The 21,314-nt window shown below is 36.4% G+C and overlaps 1 protein-coding gene and 1 pseudogene across 1 annotated transcript in view; both read right to left on the bottom strand.

Moving 5' to 3' along the window:
- Positions 1–21,314, bottom strand: part of EYS (eyes shut homolog) — a 1,532,152-nt gene that overhangs the window by 1,404,695 nt on the left and 106,143 nt on the right. The window contains exon 5 of the mRNA XM_038554428.1: positions 7,750–7,864. Coding sequence (XP_038410356.1) covers positions 7,750–7,864 — 115 coding nt within the window. The remainder of the gene's footprint in view (positions 1–7,749; positions 7,865–21,314) is intronic.
- LOC100683592 lies at positions 14,045–16,101 on the bottom strand (annotated as a pseudogene).

Here is a 21,314-nt window from a genome sequence, read left to right on the forward strand (position 1 = left end):
CAATAATATAAATAAGGAGAAAAAATTCAAACAAATGTATTCTACGTCAGTATTTCAGAGAGAAGGACTGAGAAGCTGATGTGACCAACCAGCATATATTCCTCTTTCTGAACTGAAAGTAACTAGTCTGTTCCCAATGAAGGAAGAAAAAGCATAGGAAATCAATTTGACTTAACCGATCTATGTACCTAACTCAGTGGCAGGGCCCAGATAAGCTAGAAAAAATGTTTCAGTTTGAAATCCTATTTTATGCTAGGGGTCTGGTAGTTTGAGAAAAAACTTAAGTCTGAGGTTCTTTTAACTTTCATAAAGATTATTTTCCATTCTGTGCACAGGTTTAACTATTTTCCAACTTACACAGTCTAAACTTCCTCTAAGGCCGGTTTTCCTAACCACAGCAGTACAGATATTTGGGCCTGATGTTTCTTTGTTGTGGGGGACTGTCATGTACATTGCAGGATGCTTACCAAGCAAATATGGCTGCTATGCACCAGACACCAGTAGCAGACTCCGTCTCTACCTGTGACAACCACAGATGTCTCCAGACACTGACAAGTATCCCCCAGGGGACAAAATTGCACTTGGTTGCTCTAGGGATCTTTTGTATCTAACCTTACCTATTCTTCTCCAGAGATGTCTGTATCTCTCACTACAAACTATGGCACTATCCATCCATTCTCTAAACCTCAAGAGGTGTCTCTGAAGATTGATAAAGCATGAACATTTTGGTGCATTTTTCTGCTTGAGGTTTCTTTTTTCTTTTTTTTCTTTTTTTTTTTTTTTTGAGGTTTCAGTTACAAGGCACCTTTAGTTTAGAATAGTTATGGGTCAGTAGGAAATAGTTTCAGCTTTTCTATTCAATTTAGACTTTTGCAACAGATCACAGTGTAAATTTTAGATTTTTTTTCACTTTGTACATGTGCATAAACTAATATTTTAAGTGTTCATAACATATTTAGATTATTCAATGTCCCTTTCTTGAATTTATTGAGCTTTACAAATTTTTACATTAAGAAACTTTGTGACTAACAATGCAGAACAATAAAATCATTTGAGAATTGGTTAAACATGAACCCAAGGAAAACTTTTTCTTGAGTTCTTTGAAAAAATTTATCCAAGTCAAAACATGTTTGTTTGAAATGTACCTCTCTCCAAATTCCATGTCAAGCTAATTTTGACTACTGCACTACTAAGAGAGAGGTCTCCTGTTGGTCAGTTTATAAAGTCTGTGCTCTTCCTACACAGAAGCATCCTTCCAAAGAGGTTCCCATCTGCTACACTTGCATGACTTGCCTTTACTGAAATGTTGCTGCCTTCTTGGGAAGAAGGGTAGTCTTGTACAAAGAAACAAAGACATCTACCTATATAGAGCTTAAATTTCAGCCTAATATACTCTAATAGACAATGAAAAAGATATATGAAGAACTATACTGTTATCTGGGAAACTGGATGGCAATAGTTAAGAGGAAAAAAAGGAGATGACATGTGCAGGCCAGAAGTGAGTATTTAACATTTTCAACTGAATGTCTATGAACGAACTCACTGTAAAGCTAAACATTTGAGAAAATATCTAAACAGAATGGAGAGCCTCACAAACAAAAAATTTGGTCAAAGTCTTCAAGATAAAGGCTCTGAGGTAGGGCAAAGTACACCTGGTTTCTTCTAGAAACTTTGAAGGCATTCTTGCTATTTTAGTGTGAGTCAGAAGGAATATGATCACAATGAGCCTCTGGTTAAATGCTTACCTGATCTAGCCCCTGAAAAGTCTATTTCCATGAACCTTCAAATTCTTGGGTGTGTGTGTGTGTGAGAGAGAGAGAGAGAGAGAGAGAGAGAGAGAGAGACTGAAAGAGATTGAAAGAGAGAAGGAGGGAGGAATATTCTGTTTAGATTTTCTGTTGTTGCAACTAAAATTTAAAAATGCTAACTCCTACCCCAAATGCAAAATTGTATTCATATGGAATTCTAATTTGAGCTTTACTTCTTTCAGTGTTCAGTGTGAGTTTGCATAAGTCACGCTTGCTGAAAATTATTGTAAAAAAAAAAGATTTAACTAGAGGATGGAAATAGAAAAGAGGAATGAAACAGATGGTAAACTAGATGAGTTTTAAATTTTGTTTTTTTGTTGGTTCCCCAGTGAAACCTTATAGGAAACTTAAAAAGATGAGATAAAACATAAACTGCTTCCTTATATCTGCATCCCTGAACCAGCTATAAAAGAAGAGAACCAAAGGAACTGTGTATAAAGCTCTCATGGTATTTTCTTTGATGGTATAAAAAGCAGTAGTCAACAATTCTGTCATAACATCAGGAAATTATAAAATATTTGGATAGGCACAGACCAGAAATTGTGGCTCTATGTATAATATCTATTAAAAATGAAATTAAATGCATTAGTAAATCATTGAAATTCTAAGGAAAAAAAAAATCCTGAATCATTGCTACGAGGCAATGTAATTAGCATTTAATTGCAAAATGTCTATATTTTTAGTTTATTGTGAGGATATTATCAGTCATATTCTTTAATTTAGTGGTTATAGTTTATTCACGTTTATAAACATGAAAATGACAATACCAGTTTTTCCCCTTTTTCACTACGAGTTCTTAATTTTTTCAATGATTTATTTTTGATGGTTATTAGAAATCTGACTCTAATTTGGGAAGTAATTGTTTTATCATGGGGGCTATTCATGTTATTAATATTGAGATTAATATTGACATTGTGAAAGTGCTTGATTAGAAATTCCTCATCACAATTTCAATGAGAAAGTTCAGCATCCTTCTGCTACTTTAATTATAGTGAAAATGAATTGAAAAAAGGGAAATTTAACTCATGATGAAGAGCATGGCTTAGAATTAATAAGTTTCTAACCTATATTTTTTTTACTTATAACATTGTCCAGCCTGTAGCACTTAATATAAACTTATCTTAAAGTAATTATAGAATATGCTTTATCCTTCATAATACTTCAATTAAATGTATATTTAATGGAATAAATCATTTTTTTCTGATTACAATTTTATTTATTTATTTTTTTTAATTTTTTTTAAGATTTTATTTATATATTCATGAGAGAGACATGGAGAGAGAGAGAGAGAGAGGCAGAGACATAGGCAGAGGGAGAAGCAGGCTCCATGCAGGGAGCCTGACATGGGACTTGATCCTGGGTCTCCAGGATCACACCCCAGGCTGAAGGCGGTGCTAAACCGCTGAGCCACTGGGGCTGCCCTGATTACAATTTTAATCTAATTCCGTTAATAGGAGTAAACCTCTGTTACATTGTTGATTTACGTCTTTTTAGCCCATATTATGCATATCAATAAAATCAAGTATCATCTAGGCTCCACTAGCCAACACAACTTTGGTTAACCTTGGTGTTAAGTTAGGTCTGTATTTTAACTCAGAGCCTCTCTGTGATTCCATAAACCATTCTTCCCCATGATGCTCTGTGGCTCCCTACTTCCCTGTCCCTGGCTGTATTAACTTGTTCCTAGACTACATAGGTTGCAGGCCACAGATACTCTTTCCATTAAGTCAATTCAGAAACATAGGGAAAATTTACATTTATTAAAAAATGACAAAATCCTGAGTGATTATGGGGATGGTTAAATTAGAACCTACATCACTTTGTACCATCTAAGTGGTTCTCCCCATTCCTGTACTTCTTACTCCCTAGAAAACCTGGGCTCTTGATATATAATCTTTCATGATGTCTGAACACTCTGGAGGGTAAACCCAATAGATAATCTCTGTGGGAGTAGTGCTGTCATGCCTGTTGACCTTTCCCACAATACAAGAAGGATATATTTTATTTTGTTACAAGATAAATAACTTATATGTACACATCTAAATCCAAATTGCAGTTAGAATAATATAGCTATTTTTTGTCAAATGATTATTTTAAAAATACCACAATACACTTCAAAAATATAGTCTAAATTGGATGCATACTCTATTATAAGGATACATTATAATTGTAAGCTATTTTTGTTGCTTAATTTGATTGCTTTTATTATAAAATAAACATTAATATTGTGAATATTTTCTGCACATGATTAATATTATCCTGCTTTCTTATTTCAGGTATTTCTAGATGTTGAATTATTACAGATGGAAATACCTTAGGTATATACTCTAAATTTCCAACTAGTGGTACTATTTTCTTTGAATACATGTGAAAATGCCATTGCATTAAATGTGTATACTTTTGTGTTTTATTTTTTTAATATTTTATTTATTTATTCATGAAAGACACAGAGAGAGAGGCAGAGACATAGGTAGAGGGTGAAGCAGGCTCCCTGCGGGTAGCCCAATGAGGGACACGATCCTAGGACCCTAGGATCATGACCTGAGCCAAAGGCAGAGGCTCAACCACTGAGCCACCCAGGTGCCCTCCTACTTTTGTGTTTAATGCAGAAGTATAAAATGTTATGTCTATATTGCTTTAAATGGTATTTCACTTATTCGAACATTTTAACAGTGTGTTTATTTTCCAATTGTGTTTTTATTTTAAGATTATTTTTGAAAATATACTGTCTAAATTTATTTTTTCTATATAAAATATCTGATATAGTATACATATCGTTTTGCCTGACATAACGAATATGCTCCACTATGACAGAATTTTTTTCTTTAAATTTCTTGGCGAGCAGTCAAGTGTCAAGGTATTCAATTAGGACATAGAGCCAAAGCGAAAATAGTAATATTTAAGTTTTTATTCACTTACTGCCACAGTGCCATAGACAGGAGCAAAGAGGCACCAGGCATTTATTCCCCTGAGGAACAACCTGGGGCAAGATCCAATGGATGCAGTGCAGATAAGGAAATCCTCTCATTGCTAAGGATACCTGAAAAAATGGCTCTTGACCCTTTATGGACTTGGTGGGGAGGTAGAGAAAGAAAGCTAAGAGTGGAAAAGTATTAAGTAAATGTGAAAAAATGTGGCTCAGTCAAGGCCCCCTCTATAAAGAGGTCTCCTTGGAGGCATATGGGAAATGCCCCATAATGCCCTCTGCTTCCCCATAATGGAAAAGCCCTCTGAATAAGGTACCTGCGTTGTTGAGAAGATTAAATAATCTGCAACTGTTGTGTTGACATTTTGTAGTCATTTAGGTCAGTGGATTGATATTACTGTTCACATTCTGTATATCCTTACTGACTTCTGTCTACTTATTCTACCAATTACTGAAAGGGAAGTATTCATATCTTAACTATTATTGTAGTTTTACTTATTCCTCTTTTGGATTATGTCAGTTTCTGGTTCACATATTTTGAATATATTTTATAAATATATAATTCAAGATAATTAGTTGACCTACTTATTTTTATGAAATAAAGTCCTTCATCTCTAATGGTTCCTTATATGGAAATCTACCTTATTAATAAAAGTATACCATATTTATTTTACCTAAATTTATATATCTCTCATTATTTTACTTTGCTTAATTTTTATATGATATATATCTCTCATTATTTTACTTTCAATAGATCTCTATATTTTTAAAGTGAGTACCTTTTAAACATCTGATTTTTTCTTCATGTCCCATTAATAATATCTACCTATTAACTGAAGTGTGTGATCAATTTATGTTTACTGTGATCCTGGATATAGTTGGATTTAAGTGTATCAGATACTATTTGCTTCTTTTATGACTGTTCTATTTTCCTTCCCTCTGAATATAAATATATTTGTTTTCTTCAAATAGGAGGAGAGATAGTTTAAAATCTCTTCCTAAAATATTATAGTTCATCATATCGTCTCTCTGAAATTGGTTGATATATTCAAAAGTTAAAAAGGCAAACATCAGAGAAAAACAAATATAAGTTAAAAATTCCAAAAATGTTTCTTATATTTACATGCTAAAATAATTTGAAAATAATACAAATTTTATTTTCTTCATATATCTTATTGAACTTAAATATCATGAAAATTAGTTAATTCCCACCATTCATCACCATTACAATATACTTGCATATATACAATAAATTTAAAATTAAATTAATTTAAATATAAACTATATCAGAACATCAAGATAGCCATAACTAGGATTATTAATCAGTAGGGAAAAGCATATCAGAACATCAAGATAGCCATAACTAGGATTATTAATCAGTAGGGAAAAGCATATCAATCCACTGACCTAAATGACTACATACTGTTAAAAATATTACTAATGTAGATTATCTTCATCATCATCTAAATTTTAACCCAAATGAGGAGGCCAATAGTATTTTTTCTTGCTAATATTTTGTCTAGTGGAAGTTATTAAACTTAAAGTAGAATTACAGAAAAAGCAGATTTGGCAAGGTGATGATAAAGTCCAACCAAGGTCCTTAAAAAGGAAATTAAACTGAAATTAGAGTCACTAATGTATAGATAATTGTTGAGACAATAGAATAGGTGAGATTTTCCAGGAGAAATGATGGTGGAGGAAGAGAAATTTAAAAATAACAGTCAGAGACAAATTCTCAGAGACTCTCCCAAGACAAAACAGAAACCAAAATCCAAAACATGAATAGTGTAACATAAAAGAAATTCAAACCAAAGCAGGAAAGACATCTCAATTAGACAATCTCATGGAATGTTATTTATATGAAGATCAAATGATGCACTGACCATAAATGACAAGCTATAATATCAAAGTGTTATAGCTGCAAAATAAATGTTATGTTCTTATCCTATATATTTTTGTATAGTAACATTATTATAGTTCAGCACATGTTTCCAGAAGTATACACATAAATTTGTCCATGATTTATTCCATAAGTTGACTTTCCATTACTTTAAAAATATTTTTAAAAATAGTTTGTATTTAGAAAAAAAACAATAAGATGCATGTCATAATCCTACTGTCATTATTTGCCAAAACAATTTTAAGAAATAAAGTATCGTAGATCAGAAGTCCCCTCTGTACTCTCACTGGTCTCCGCATCTGTCTCTTTACAGAGAGCCTGCTAGTGAAGCCAGTGTGTATATTTCTGATATATGTGTTTATATTTTTGCTATATATTTATCAATCATAGAAAATATAGACTTTTTGTGTTTAAAAATTTAATTAATTATTATCAGGCTAACTATCTGTATGTCAGTTTTCAGTAAGGTTTTAACATTCAACATTATGTTTTGGTACTTATAAGTACATGTATTAGTACTGAAAATAAGTGCACTTATTTTAACCACTCATTATAATTCCCTGGTATGACTATGCTATGATGAATTTATCCACTTTCTTATCCATAGGCTTCAATTTGTTTCAGATTTGCTGTGAAAATTCTTTTAGTGCATACCTGATTATTTCTCCAATAGACATATCTGCTGAGTTGTAGGATATGCCTTACTGTGTGCAGCACACCCATTGTCTACCTGTAAAGTCATTTCAAATACTATCCACCAAAAAAGGCATATTTGTATATTCTAAGAGACTAATTTTATTCTCCATCTAGTTTAAGAGCTTAACGCATTAGTAACTATGGTTTTATATATGCAGAGATATATCACCCGGACTCAATTAGCTATATACTTATTTTATAATAAACACACTGCCTAGAACTCCAGTTAATGCCCTCCCAACATAATTCTTATAAGTTAAAAAATCTTTGTTAGTTACCTTTATATAAGTCATGTTTAAATATACATATAAAGATATAATTCTCTAGTTCAGATTAATAAAAGCATTTGAAATACAGACTGCCTGAAGCTATTGTATTTTCAAGTGCTAAATTACTCTGCCATGTATTAAATTACTTACTCTGAATCCTCCACTTATACTGAAACACCATTCTTCATTCAGACAGTTGATGCTGAGCAGTCTACAGTGGTCAATTACTTTCTCACAGTTTTTTCCAGCAAATCCTGGCAAACAACTGTAAATACATCAGTGTAAATAAGAAAAGTTACAATTTAAATATTTTCACAAAAGCCTATTAACAGTCTGAAAAAAATAATGATGCTTTGTTTACATTACATACAACATAAATTATTACCTGGTATTTTTAATCATTAATTTTGTCTATGCATACTTGTGTTCTTAGCAAAGGAGAAAAAATGATCTACTTAGTGAGAATCCGAGTAAACTACATTCATTTAATAGTATTAATATTATCTTTTGAGAATTTAACTGTAAAATCAACTTTGGCCTAACTAAATATTTAACAATAAAATATAGGTTTTAGAAAACTATTGGAATAAGTAAGACAATTATTAAAATGTGAAAGAAATGGTGAAAAGTGAGATTTCTAATGTTTAGTGAAGCCATTATACACTGATGATGTGCTCAAGGATTTAATGACACACATATATTCTGAGACATAGTATAAAGAGTTATACAGAACAGTAATGGTATGGTTACAGGCTAATTATAGTATTTTATTTATTGTCATCTTTACTTTTTTTTTTCTTTTCTAAATAAAGCAATCTTATAGTGTAAGTGCCTAGGAATAAGCTTTTTTTATTGTAATGGCAATGCCTGACATTAAGCTTTAGATTGCCAAGGTGTCTATTTCAGATATCCATCTCAAATAAACATATTGCTAGCTGAGATAAGAAGCCTGCCCTTCCCCACCCCTGAAGTCCTCTTTATACAAATCCCTGTGTAACTAAATAATTGGCCACTTTCTTGCTCCCCAATTCCCACTCTTTCATTCTAAATTCACCAATAGAGATGGAGTCTGTGAAACCCTAAGACTCCAATAAAGGCAGAACCCCAGGTCCACATACTTTCTCTCTTTAACCACAACTTGACTTCTGGCCTGTGGATATGCCCTGTACCCCCCAGGAATCATGAGTAATAAACTTTGTTTTTCAAAGATACCTGATAGTTGATGCTAGGTGCATCTTGCAAGCAGAAGTACCACAGAGGCCACAACATTGGCTCCTGTGGGATAAACATATATGGAGGCTGCCACAAGTAATATGGGCTCTGGTGAGTGCCCCAGGCATTCCTGGCTGATAACATCACTATAGAGATAGGTTGAGACACAACACAAATCTGTATTACAGTTTATTGTAGTTCATTAGCTGTAATCAGTAAGATGCTAATATATGAGGTACTATATTCCTTTGCCTTCACTCTCATTAATTTGTGAGATATATTCTGGTACTTTCAATCACATTTGGTAATTTATCTATTAAAAGTGAATAGAGGGCACCCATGTGGGTCAGTGGTTTAGCACCGCCTTCAGCCCGGGGTGTGATTCTGGTGACCGGGGATGGAGTCCAACATCCGGCTCCCTGCATGGAGCCTGCTTCTCCCTCTGCCTGTGTCCCTGTTTCTCTCTCTCTCTCGTTCTCTCTCTCGTTCTCTCTCTCTCTCTCTCTCTCTGTGTGCGTGTCTCTCATGAATAAATAAATAAAATCTTTTTAAAAAATAAATAAAAGTGAATGGAGCACCAAATTCAATGACAATGCATCTCTCTAAAGTAAGTAGATACTAGAGATTTTAGGATCAAAATAATACTGTTTAAGAAAAAATATATTTAGAGAGACAGAACAAGGGAGCATGTGTATGTGGGTGGGGAGCGGGAGAGAGAGAGAGCAAGTGAGCCTATTTAAAGCAGGCTCCACACCTAGCACAGAGCTCAGGAAAGGGCTTGATTCATGACCCTGAGATCATGAAATGAACTAAAACCAAGAGTGAAGCACTTACCCAATTGAGCCACCCAGGAGCCCTCAAAATACTTCTTAAGACTATGTTGTTACAAGCTGATTTAATAACAGTGAATTGTACCAAACAATTATTTCCAATTTCTTACAAGAACAATAATCTCATAAAAGAAGGAATCAAAGGCCACATTGACACAGTTTAACTGAAATAGCATCAGTAAAATGCTTTAGTAATTCTCTTTTCCTGCTCTTCAAGGCGCAGCTTGGCACTTTCACTTTATAGAATTAAATCATTCCTTCATTTATGTCAAGAATAACATCTATTTTTTAGAACCTACTATGTGCCAGCCACTAGGTTACTTTCACACAATTTTCATATTTTCTCATTCAGCCATTATAAAACCTGTGTGATACATATTGTTACCATTGTATTACATGAAGGAATAAACTCAGAGAAGTTAAGAGATTTACTTTGGTTATATCACTAGTTTTAGGGCTATTATTAAAATTAAGTATGGTCTTAACTTTATTTTTTATTATATTTTAAAAAGATTTTGTTTATTCATGAGAGACAGAGAGAGAGAGAGAGAGAGAGAGAGAGAGGCAGAGACACAGGCAGAGGGAGAAGCAGGCTCCATGCAGGGAACTTGATGTGGGACTCACACCCTGAGCCAAAGGCAGATGCTCAACCACTGAGCCACCCAGGCTTCCCAGTATGGTCTTAACTTTAAATGTATTGTATTTGCTACTCCATTAATAAAACCTGTTAGGAAATGTTGACTTTACTTCTCTCATTTTGAGGACCTATATAGAAACCCAGAAACGACACCAAGTAGCACTTTGTTGTGAAAGGTATCACAGAGACTTCCCTAGTAGGGGTAAGGAGTAGCAGGAATAAGAAAGCATCAAAATATCCTCAAATTTTGGTGAGTGATACTTGTCATGTCTCAATTCTCCTTTTAGGGGGAATGAATCAAACTGTGGTATTTGGACTTACATTATTCTGGAGTATGGTTTCCAAAGAGAAGGATTAGAGCTTAAATGAAGAACTAATATTCAGTCATTCATGAGATCAGATTAACAAGTTGCTAAATGAAGATTAGGAAGTAGTAACTCTGAGAAAAATATTTCTAAGCTAAGTAGAACTTATTAATTATGAAAAATTGTGCCAAAGTGTTAGTACTCTCACAATATACTAAGAAAGAAGCCCTAAAATACCATCTATAATATTTGGTCCAGGGAGATTTAACCCAAAGCCAGAGGAAACCCATAGGAGAAAATTTTCCTGTTGAGTTACAGGCTATCAACCCTCCATGCCTCCACTCCTCCTTATGGTTTGAAATTTAAGAGGAGATCCTGAATGTCATCCAAATGATACCCTAACAACTTAGTCTGCAGCCAGGGAGAGCAAAGGCTTGAATTGCATTCTTTCCACTTAAGAATTTAAACCAGAAAAAGCACAAACAAAGAAAAATACATAAAAACAAACTCTAGAATAATACGGATACTTTGAGAAATTCTATTACAAAAGTTCAAGTAAAGATGAAAGATGCTAAAGGTAAGGGGAAAACACATAAGAGAAATTTCAAGTAGCGTCAACAGATCAGCTCAATAAGTTAGATAAGACTTTTTATGAAATACAATATAGAAAATAATATTGTGAAATAGTATGTAAATAAGATGATTTAGTGACTAAGAAAAATTAAAATGGAGCCAAATGAGTTTAGAAAGAAGTGTTTTGAAATAAAAGGAGATAGAAATAAAATATGTTCAATATAAACAACAAAGCCAGAATTATCACCTCACTCCCCCTTAAAAAAGTCAAAAGTTGTATACAGTTCATATTTGAGAATATATAGCAAAAAGTGGAAGAAAAAGAAAATACAAAAAATGAACACTTAAAACCCAGTGAATCGGAATATTTGAACAGTTTGATAAGGACAAAGACGCATTTTATGAATCGGTCTGTGCGATTATCATAACGTGATAGCTAATCTTTGACAATTTAAAAAATTCTGTGAATTTTATTATATTTAGTTTTTCCACCTTTTCTTCATTCATATTTCAACTGTGATAAACTATACTGTCCTACTTCTACATTCTGTATGACATTACAATAGGCTGATTTTTCTTAAAAAGCTTTTTTAGGCCATATACAGTACCCAATAATTTTAAATGAAGACTTGGTACAAAATTACACTGACTACATTTCACATCAAGAGAAAAGTACTACAATTAAGGCCAGAGTCATTTATTTAAAAAGATCATGAGATAGATATTTTTTTCTGGAATGTGTAATTAAGAAATCAAGAGAAGGAACACAAATACACAAAAATAAAAATGCAAAAGGGAATATGAGGACAAATGGAAGCTAAGAACACTACATACCCTCAGTACAAATATGCTAAAAAGTTTATGTCAAAATATAGATTGCCAAAATCGAATGAAAATAAGAATAGCTAAATAGAACAAAAATTTGGTGGAACTAACTAAATGATGCTGGGCTTATTTATTTATATGGATGAATAATTCAAATTCCTATGAAAGAGTTGATTCTCGTGATATATAAGTCTTAAGCCTAAGAAAATGTACACTAGTTACCTATCAGTTATCAAAAATAATCAGAATTTGGATACAAAAGTCTCAAAATTTACAAAAAAAAAAAAAATAGTTACCACCAAACTCATATTTGAAAATGAAAATAAACATGTTGTATCAGTTGACACAAAATTCTATTTCTAGGAATTTATCCTGAAGAAAATAATCAGACATAATATATACATTTATATCCGTATTTCCCCTATGATATTCCAAAGTACCTACAGAAAGGAGACAACTGCTAATGGAAGAGATCATTCTAGTCCATCACTCTAGCCTATTGCCACTGTTCCCATACTATCAATAATCCAAGGACCTTATAAAAAAGAAACCAATCCCTGTCCAAATTGTCCATTCTTCTTCATAAACCTTGGTCATTGGGAGAGAAGGCTGGCAAGATGGAGGAGAGGTAGGGTCCTCCACTCACCGGCCCCACCAACTTACCTAGATAACTTCTTTTTTTTTTTTTTAATTTTTATTTATTTATGATAGTCACAGAGAGAGAGAGGCAGAGACATAGGCAGAGGGAGAAGCAGGCTCCATCCATCGGGAGCCGACATGGGACTCGATCCGGGGTCTCCAGGATCCTGCCCTGGGCCAAAGGCAGGCGCTAAACCGCTGCGCCACCCAGGGATCCCCCCTAGATAACTTTCAAACCATGCTGAAAACCTACGAATTTGACCTGAGATTTAAAGAGAGAACAAGCTGGAACGCTACAGAGAGAAGGGTTTTCGCTTCTAACAAGGTAGGAAGGAGGAAAGGAAAAAAAAAAAAAAAAAATCCAGTTGGGGAGAGGCCCGTGAAGGCCGGGCTAAGGCTGCTGCGAGAGCCTCTGAGAGAGGAGAACCCAGCCCCGGAGAAGCGGGAACTTTAAAAAATCCACACCAGATTCTTCCCGGACAGAAGGCGCTTAGCAGGGGAACCAGGCAGAACTGCAGGAGGAGCAGTGGGGCCTCCAGGTTCCCGAGGTCATTAACAGAGGAAGTGCTCCCAGAGGAAAGCGCACCACACACCGCACACACCGGGGCGAGCTCAGTAAAGGGCTGGAGCGCGCACCTGGCGGGGCCTTGGGGAGAAGCCCGTGGGTCAGGCAGGAGCTCTGGGAGGAGGGGGCTGTGCCCATCAGGAGCCACGGCCCCAGGAGTGCGATTTCAGCAGCACAAGCACCAGATCACAGGGCGCCGGGGGACCCAGCCCAGGATCCTGTGCTCCACCCCGGGACAGGTGGAGGTGTGGAGGGCACAGGACAGTGAGGATGCTTTTGCCCCTGATTGTGCCCCCAAGCTGTGCGGGTCAGTGCACCCTGCCCCCGGAGCATCTAGGCCAGTGTGGACTGGGAGCTGCAGTAGTTACTGTGGGAGCTGACTCCAGAGCTGGAGAGCTGGCTGCCACCAGTGTTGTTGTTCCTCCTTGTGTCACCTTGTGCCTGGAAGAGGCAGGCTGCCAGGGAGCAGAGGCCTCACGGGGTAAACAGCTCCCACTGAGCCCGGCACCTGGTGGAGGGCGGGGCATCTCCCCCAGGTGCATACACCTGAGAGTCAGCATAGCATCCCCTCCCCCAGAAGGAGAGGGGAAGAGCAAATTCTTGAACCAGCAGCGCTGGAAAGCTCCAGGGGAGGTCGATGGATTTACAGTACATAGAACCAGAGGAATCGTCTAGGGCGAAATTTACTTAAGTTGTGGTTGATATTCTTTTTTTTTTTTTTTAATTGCTACCAAATTTACTGTGTTTTTCACAATATGGTACTTCAGGACTTTTTAATGTAAACATCTTGATTAATTTTCAAAATAATGATACAAATTTAGCATTCTTCTTGGAATGGAAGACTTGCTTGGAGGTTACTTCATTTTTTTCTCTTTTTCAAAAGTGCATCTGGTAGTGCCAGCTGCTTTTCTCGGAAGGAACGCTTGTCTTTTGACCGAACGTTGTGGCTATATCGCATCATCATAAAGTTCTTCTGTTTTTTCTTCCCTTTATTTGTGGAACTGGAAAATGGGTTCATTTTGGTTTTCTTCCTCACAAATTCTTTTCGGTCTGTCTTTCCAGCCACTGCTGTTGCTAATCTTGTCTCCTTGTCAGATTTTGGCTTTTTATGAAGGCGTTCAATGTCCCGAAGAGAAAGTAACTCACCCCTAGGCTCCTCATCACTATCTATTTCAATGTATTTTCTCTTTTGGGCTTTCCCTGGGGTAGTGTCGAGTTCTTTCCTCATTTGGGCTATGCAGATTTTCTGGAAGTCTTCTTAAGTTAGAACTTGGCTCGTGCTAATGGCTGCAGCTTTGGCTTTCTGCTCCTCCATGGGCATCCTGTTGAGCTTCTTGAATATTTCTTACTACTCTTCATCAGAAGAATGATGCACATCAACCCACTCACCATCAGCATCTGCCTCCTCACTGAGACTGGTACTTTCCCACCCATCTTCAACATTTTCAGTATTCTCTTCTTTTCCAACTTCTAGAACTTATGCTTCTGGAATGTAATCTTTAGCATCTAATTCTCCATATTCTTGCACTCTTGCTTCTATGGAGGCCTCTGTAGGCTTACCCCGGAATTAGTTTTGCAACATCTTAGGATTCAGTGTTCGGAAGAGCTGAATCAAAGTTCTAGCAGACATCATCACATTCTTATCTCTGTGTGTTTTATACTGAGCTAGGTCTTGGAGAAGTTCTTCAGTAATGGCTAGAGGATATCGAGCTGTTATCTCTTTTATAGCATTGATTCCTACTGTCATGACCTCCCCAGAGTTCTTGTTGGTGACAGAATTGTTGGCCACAGTCATGAGCACTGACTGAATTATCTCTGGGGGTACTAAGTGATGAGATGCTTGGGCAGGAAACAGAAGGATCTTTGTTACTTCTCTTTGGTGAGGTTGCAGAAATCTTTGTACAAAGGGATAGAAGTTGAAGAGAAAAAGCTCATGAATTCCCACCAATCTGGAGATGAGGTTCATGAGCATCATTTTCACCTCAAACCTCTTTGTAGAGCTCTCTAGTTGTTTTAGTAATTTTTCTGCAAAATCTTGGGGATCATGAATCAAATGAATAGCTGAAAAGTTAAACACCTCTGGTTTCTTCTTCTTTTTTTGTTTCTTGAGCACTTTCATAGCCTTTTCCAACCTTTTCTTGTGTTTGGAGCTTTTCTTCCCCATGGCATATTGCACTAGCAGGTCTCTTGCTGTTGGTCCTTCATCCTCTGATTCTGAGTCGCTGTCCTCTTTCTTCTCTTCATCTTTCCCAAGGAAAAATGTCAAAGCAGCAACTAATATCTTGGTGACCTTAGAGAAACATGCAGTAGTGATCACATTGACAGTTTTGGCATCATTCCAGATGTTTCAGAAGAAAGTTCAATCACCACATCCAAAGATATCTTGGCTACAGTTGCATTGCTGTCTCTTAACATGGTGTACATGAAATTCTGCAACACAATATTCACTTTATTGTTCTTGTGTTTTGCATTTATATTCTTGATATCAGTGACAATATGTGTGTATAAAGTCTCTCGCAGAAGTTTATCATGGCAATGCAGAAGTTCAAAGAAGAGTTCTAGCAAACTTGATGGATTGATGAGATTCTTATTTCTCAGCAAGATCAAAGCTTTGCAAAATGTCATTCGAAGATCTGGATCCAAGACAGTGTGATTGTAGGAGAGAAGATCTTTCAGCTCTTGAGGAAAGTTACTTAAATGTTCTGGGTAGCAGTGACCAATCTGTGACATAAACATCACTAGCTCTTCCAGTTCTTTGCTAGGTTTATTTGGTTGTAATTTGAAAATCTCCACATTGGATTTGTAGTGATTATACTGCTGTAGAAACTCCTCAATGTAAACTGGCGGATCCCGCTTGATCAGATTCTGTAACTGTGGCAGGTTGCTGGGGAGCATGTTATTGTTTCCATTAGACATGTTGGTTGCTGAGTGGCTCCACAAGAAGCAGTCTGAAGAAGCCTGTGGTTGATATTCTTGATGAAGCCCACTCATACAACTACTCTGCACTGAGCAAAATGACTAGAAAGAAGAACTCACCACAAAAGAAAGAATCAGAAACAGTACTCTCTGCCACAGAGTTACAGAATTTGGATTACAATTCAATGTCAGACAGTCAATTCAGAAGCACAATCATTTTTTAAAAATTTTTATTTATTTATGATAGTCACACACAGAGAGAGAGAGAGGCAAAGACATAGGCAGAGGGAGAAGCAGGCTCCATGCACCGGGAGCCCGACGTGGGATTCAATCCCGGGTCTCCAGGATCACGCCCTGGGCCAAAGGCAGGCGCTAAACCGCTGCACCACCCAGGGTTCCCAAGAAGCACAATCATAAAGCTACTAGTGGCTCTAGAAAAAAGCATAAAGGACTCAAGAGACTTCATGACTGCAGAATTTAGATCTAATCAGGGCAAAATTAAAAATCAATTAAATGAGATGCAATCCAAACTGGAGGTCCTAATGATGAGGGTTACTGAGGTAGAAGAAAGAGTGAGTGACATAGAAGACAAGTTCATGGCAAGGAAGGAAGCTGAGGAAAAAAGAGAAATACAATTAAAAGACTATGAGGAAATGTGAAGGGGAATAAACGATAGCCTCAGAAAGAAAAATCTACATATAATTGGGGTTCCAGAGAGTGCCAAGAGGGACAGAGGATCAGAAAGCATATTTGAACAAATCATAGCTGAGAACCTCCCTAATTTAGGGAGGGAAACAGGCATTCAGATCCAGGAGATAGAGAGGTCTGCCCCCAAATCAATAAAAACCATTCAACACCTCGACATTTAATAGTGAAACTTGCAAATTCCAAAGATAAAAGAGAAAATCCCTTAGAGCAGCAAGAGATAAGAGATCCCTAACTTATATGGGGAGAGATAAAAGAGAAAATCTCTTAGAGCAGCAAGAGATAAGAGATCCCTAACTTATATGGGGAGAGATATTAGATTAACAGCAGACCCCTCCACAGAGACATGGCAGGCCAGAAAGGGCTGGAAGGGTATATTCAGGGTACTAAATGAGAAGAATATGTAGCCAAGAATACTCTTTCCAGCAAGGCTCTCATTCAGGAGAGAAGGAGAGTTAAAAATCTTCCAAGATAGGCAGAAGCTGAAAGAATATGTGACCACCAAACCAGCTGTGAGAAATATTAAGGGGGACCTGTAAAAAACAAAGCCCAAAGAAATAATCCACAAAACAGGGACTGAATAGGTATTATGATGACGCTAAATTCATATCTTTCAATAGTAACTCTGAGCATGAATAGGCTAAATGCTCCCATCAAAAGATGCAGGGTTTCAGACTGGATTAAAAAAAAAAAAAAAAAAAAAAAGCAAGACTCATCTATTTGCTGTCTATAGGAGACTCATTTGAGACCTAAGGACACCTCCAGTATGAAAATGAAAGGTTGAATGGTCCTCAAAAATGATCCTCAAATGAAGGTCAAATGGTCTTCAAAATGAAAGGTCAAATGGTCCTCAAAAGAAAGCTGGGGTAGCAATCCTCATATCAGATAAATTAAAGTTTATCCCAAAGACTATAGTAAGAGATTAAGAGAGACACGATATCATACTTATAGGATGTATCCAACTAGAAGAACTAACAATCATGAATATTTATGCCCCTAATGTGGGAGCTACCAAGTGTGTCAATCAATTAATAACCAAAGTAAAGACATACTTAGATAATAAGACACTAATAGTAGGAGACTTCAACATGGCACTTTCTGCAAATGACAGATATTCTAAGCACAACATCATCAAAGAAACCAGAGCTTTAAATGACACACTGGATCAGATGGATTTCATAGATATATACAGAACTTTGCATCTGAACGAAACTGAATACATATTCATCTCAAGTGCACATGGAACTTTCTCCAGAATAGACCACATACTGGGTCACAAAACAGGTCTCAACTGATACCAGAAGATTGGGATTGTTCTCTGCATATCTTCAGACCACAATGCTTTGAAACTAGAACTTGATCACAAGAAGAAATTTGGAAGAAACTCAAACACGTGGAGGTTAAAGAGCATCCTATTAAAAGATGAATGGGTCAACCAGGATATTAAAGAATAGTTAAAAAGATTCATGGAAACTAATGAAAATGAAGGTACAGTCATTCAAAATCTTTGGGATACAACAAAAGCAGTCCTGAGAGGGAAATACATCACAATTGAAGATTTCCTCAAAAAATTGGAAAAAACTCAGATACACAAACTAATCTTGCACCTAAAGGAACTGGAGAAAGAACATCAAATAAAACATACACCAAGCAGAAGAAAAGAGTTAATAAAGATTCGAGCAGAACTCAATGAAATAGAGACCAGAAGAACTGTAGAACAGATTAACAAAACCAGGAGTTGGTTTTCTGAAAGAATTAATAAGATAGATAAACCATTAGCCAGCCTTATTAAAAGGAAAGAGAAGACTCAAATTAATAAAATCATGAATTAAAGAGGAGAAATCACAACCAATACCAAGGAAATACAAACAATTTTAAAAATGTATTATAAGCAGCTATACCCCAATAAATTAGGCAATATAGAAGAAATGTATGCATTTCTGGAAAACCACAAATTACCAAAACTGGAACAGGAAGAAATAGAAAACCAGAACAGGCCGATAACTGGGGAGGAAATTGAAGGAGTCATCAAAAACCTCCCAAGACACAAAACTCCAGGGCCAGAATTCCCAGGGGAATTCTATCAAATGTTTACAGAAGAAATAATACCTATTCTACTAAAGCTGTTTTGAAGAATAGAAAGGGAGGGAATATTTCCAAACTCATTTTATGAAGCCAGCATCACCTTAATTCCAAAACCAGACAAAATGACCCCACCAAAAAGGAGGATTATAGACCAATATCCCTGCTGAATACAGATGCAAAAATTCTCAACATGATACTAGCCAATAGGATCCAATAGTACATTAAGAAGATTATTGACCATGACCAAGTGGGATTTATCCCTGGGATGCAAGGTTGGTTCAACACTCATAAAACAATCAATGTAGTAGATTATATCAACAAGAGAAAAAACAAGAACCATATGATCCTCTCAATAGATGCAGAGAAAGAATTTGACGAAATACAGCATCCATTCCTGATCAAAACTCTTCAGAGTGTAGGGATAAAGGGAACATTCCTCAATATCTTAAAAGCCATCTACAAAAACCCACAGCAAATATCATTCTCAATGGGGAAACACTGGGAGCCTTTCCCCTAAGATCAGGAACATGACAGGGACATTCACTCTCACCACTGCTATTCAACATAGTACTAGAAGTCCTAGCCTCAGCAATCAGACAACAAAAAGAAATAAGAGGCATTCAAATTGGCAAAGAAGAAGTCAAACTCTCCCTCTTTGCCAATGACATGATACTCCACAGAGAAAACCCCAAAGACTCCACTCCAAGACTGCTAGAATTCATACAGCAATTCAGAAATGTGGCAGGATACAAAATCAATGCCCAGAAATCAGTGGCATTTCTATACACTAACAATGAGACTGAAGAATGAGAAATTAAGGAGTCAATTCCATTTACAATTTCACCCAAACATAAGATACCTAGGAATAAACCTAATCAAACAGGTAAAGGATGTATACCCTAAAAACTACAGAACACTTCTGAAAGAAATGGAGGAAGACACAAAGAGATGGAAAAATATTCCATGCTCATGGATTGGCAGAACTAATATTGTGAAAATGCCTATGCTACCCAGGGCAATGTAGCACGTTCAATGCAATCCCTATCAAAATACCTTGGACTTTCTTCAAAGAGTTGGAACAAATAATCTTAAGATTTGTGTGGAATCAGAAAAGACCCTGAATAGCCAGGGGTATATTGAAAAAGAAAACCAGAGCCGGGGGCATCACAATGCCGGATATCAAGTTGTATTACAAAGCTGTGATCATCAAGACAGTGTGATACTGGCACAAAAACAGACAGATCAATGGAAGAGAATAGAGAACTCAGAAATGGGCCTCAACTCTATGGTCAACTGATATTTGACAATGCAGGAAAGACTATCCATTGGAAAAAAGACAGTCTCTTCAATAAATGGTGCTGGGAAAAATTGGACAGCCACATGCAGAAGAATGAAACTAGACCATTCTCTTACACCATACACAAAGATAAACTCAAAATGGATGAAAGATCTAAATGTGAGACAAGAATCCATCAAAATCTGAGAAGAGAACACTGGCAACACCCTTTTTGAACTTGGCCACAACAACTTCTTGCAAGATACAGCTATGAAGGCAAGGGAAACAAAAGCAAAAATGAACTATTGGAACTTAATCAGGATAAAAAGCTTCTGCACAGCAAACGAAACAGTCAACAAAACTAAGACAACCTACAGAATGGGAGAAGATATTGCAAATGACATATCGATAAAGCGCTAGTATCCAATATCTATGAAAGCTTATTAAACTCAACACCGAAGAAACAAACAATCCAATCATGAAATGGGCAAAAGACTTGAACAGAAATTTCACAGAGGAAGACATAGACATGGCCAACAAGCACATGAGAAAATGCTCTGCATCACGGGCCATCAGGGAAATACAAATCAAAACCACAATGAGATACCACCTCACACCAGTGAGAATGGGAAAAATTAACAAGACAGGAAGCAATAAATGTTGGAGAGGATCTGGAAAAGGGGACCACTGTTGCACTGTTGGTGGGAATGTGAATTGGTACAGCCTCTCTGGAAAACTGTGTGGAGGTTCTGCAAAGAGTTAAAAATAGAGCTACCTTATGACCCAGCAATTGCACTGCTGGGGATTTATTCCAAAGATACAGATGCAGTGAAAGACCGAGACACCTGCACCCCAATGTTTATAACAGCAATGTCCACAATAGCCAAACTGTGAAACGAACCTCAGTGTCCTTCGAAAGATGAATGGATAGAGAAGACGTGGTCTATGTATGCATGGAATATTACCTAGCCATTAGAAATGACAAATACCCACCATTTGCTTTGATGTGGATGGACCTGGAGGGTACTATCCTGAGTTAAGTAAGTCAATTGGAGAAGGACAAACATTATATTGTTTCATTAATACAGGGAATATAAAAAAAATAGTGAAAGGGAATAAAGGGGAAAGGAGAGAAAATGAGTGGAAA

Source organism: Canis lupus, chromosome 12, assembly GCF_011100685.1.
Source record: "Canis lupus familiaris isolate Mischka breed German Shepherd chromosome 12, alternate assembly UU_Cfam_GSD_1.0, whole genome shotgun sequence".
NCBI lineage: Eukaryota > Metazoa > Chordata > Mammalia > Carnivora > Canidae > Canis > Canis lupus.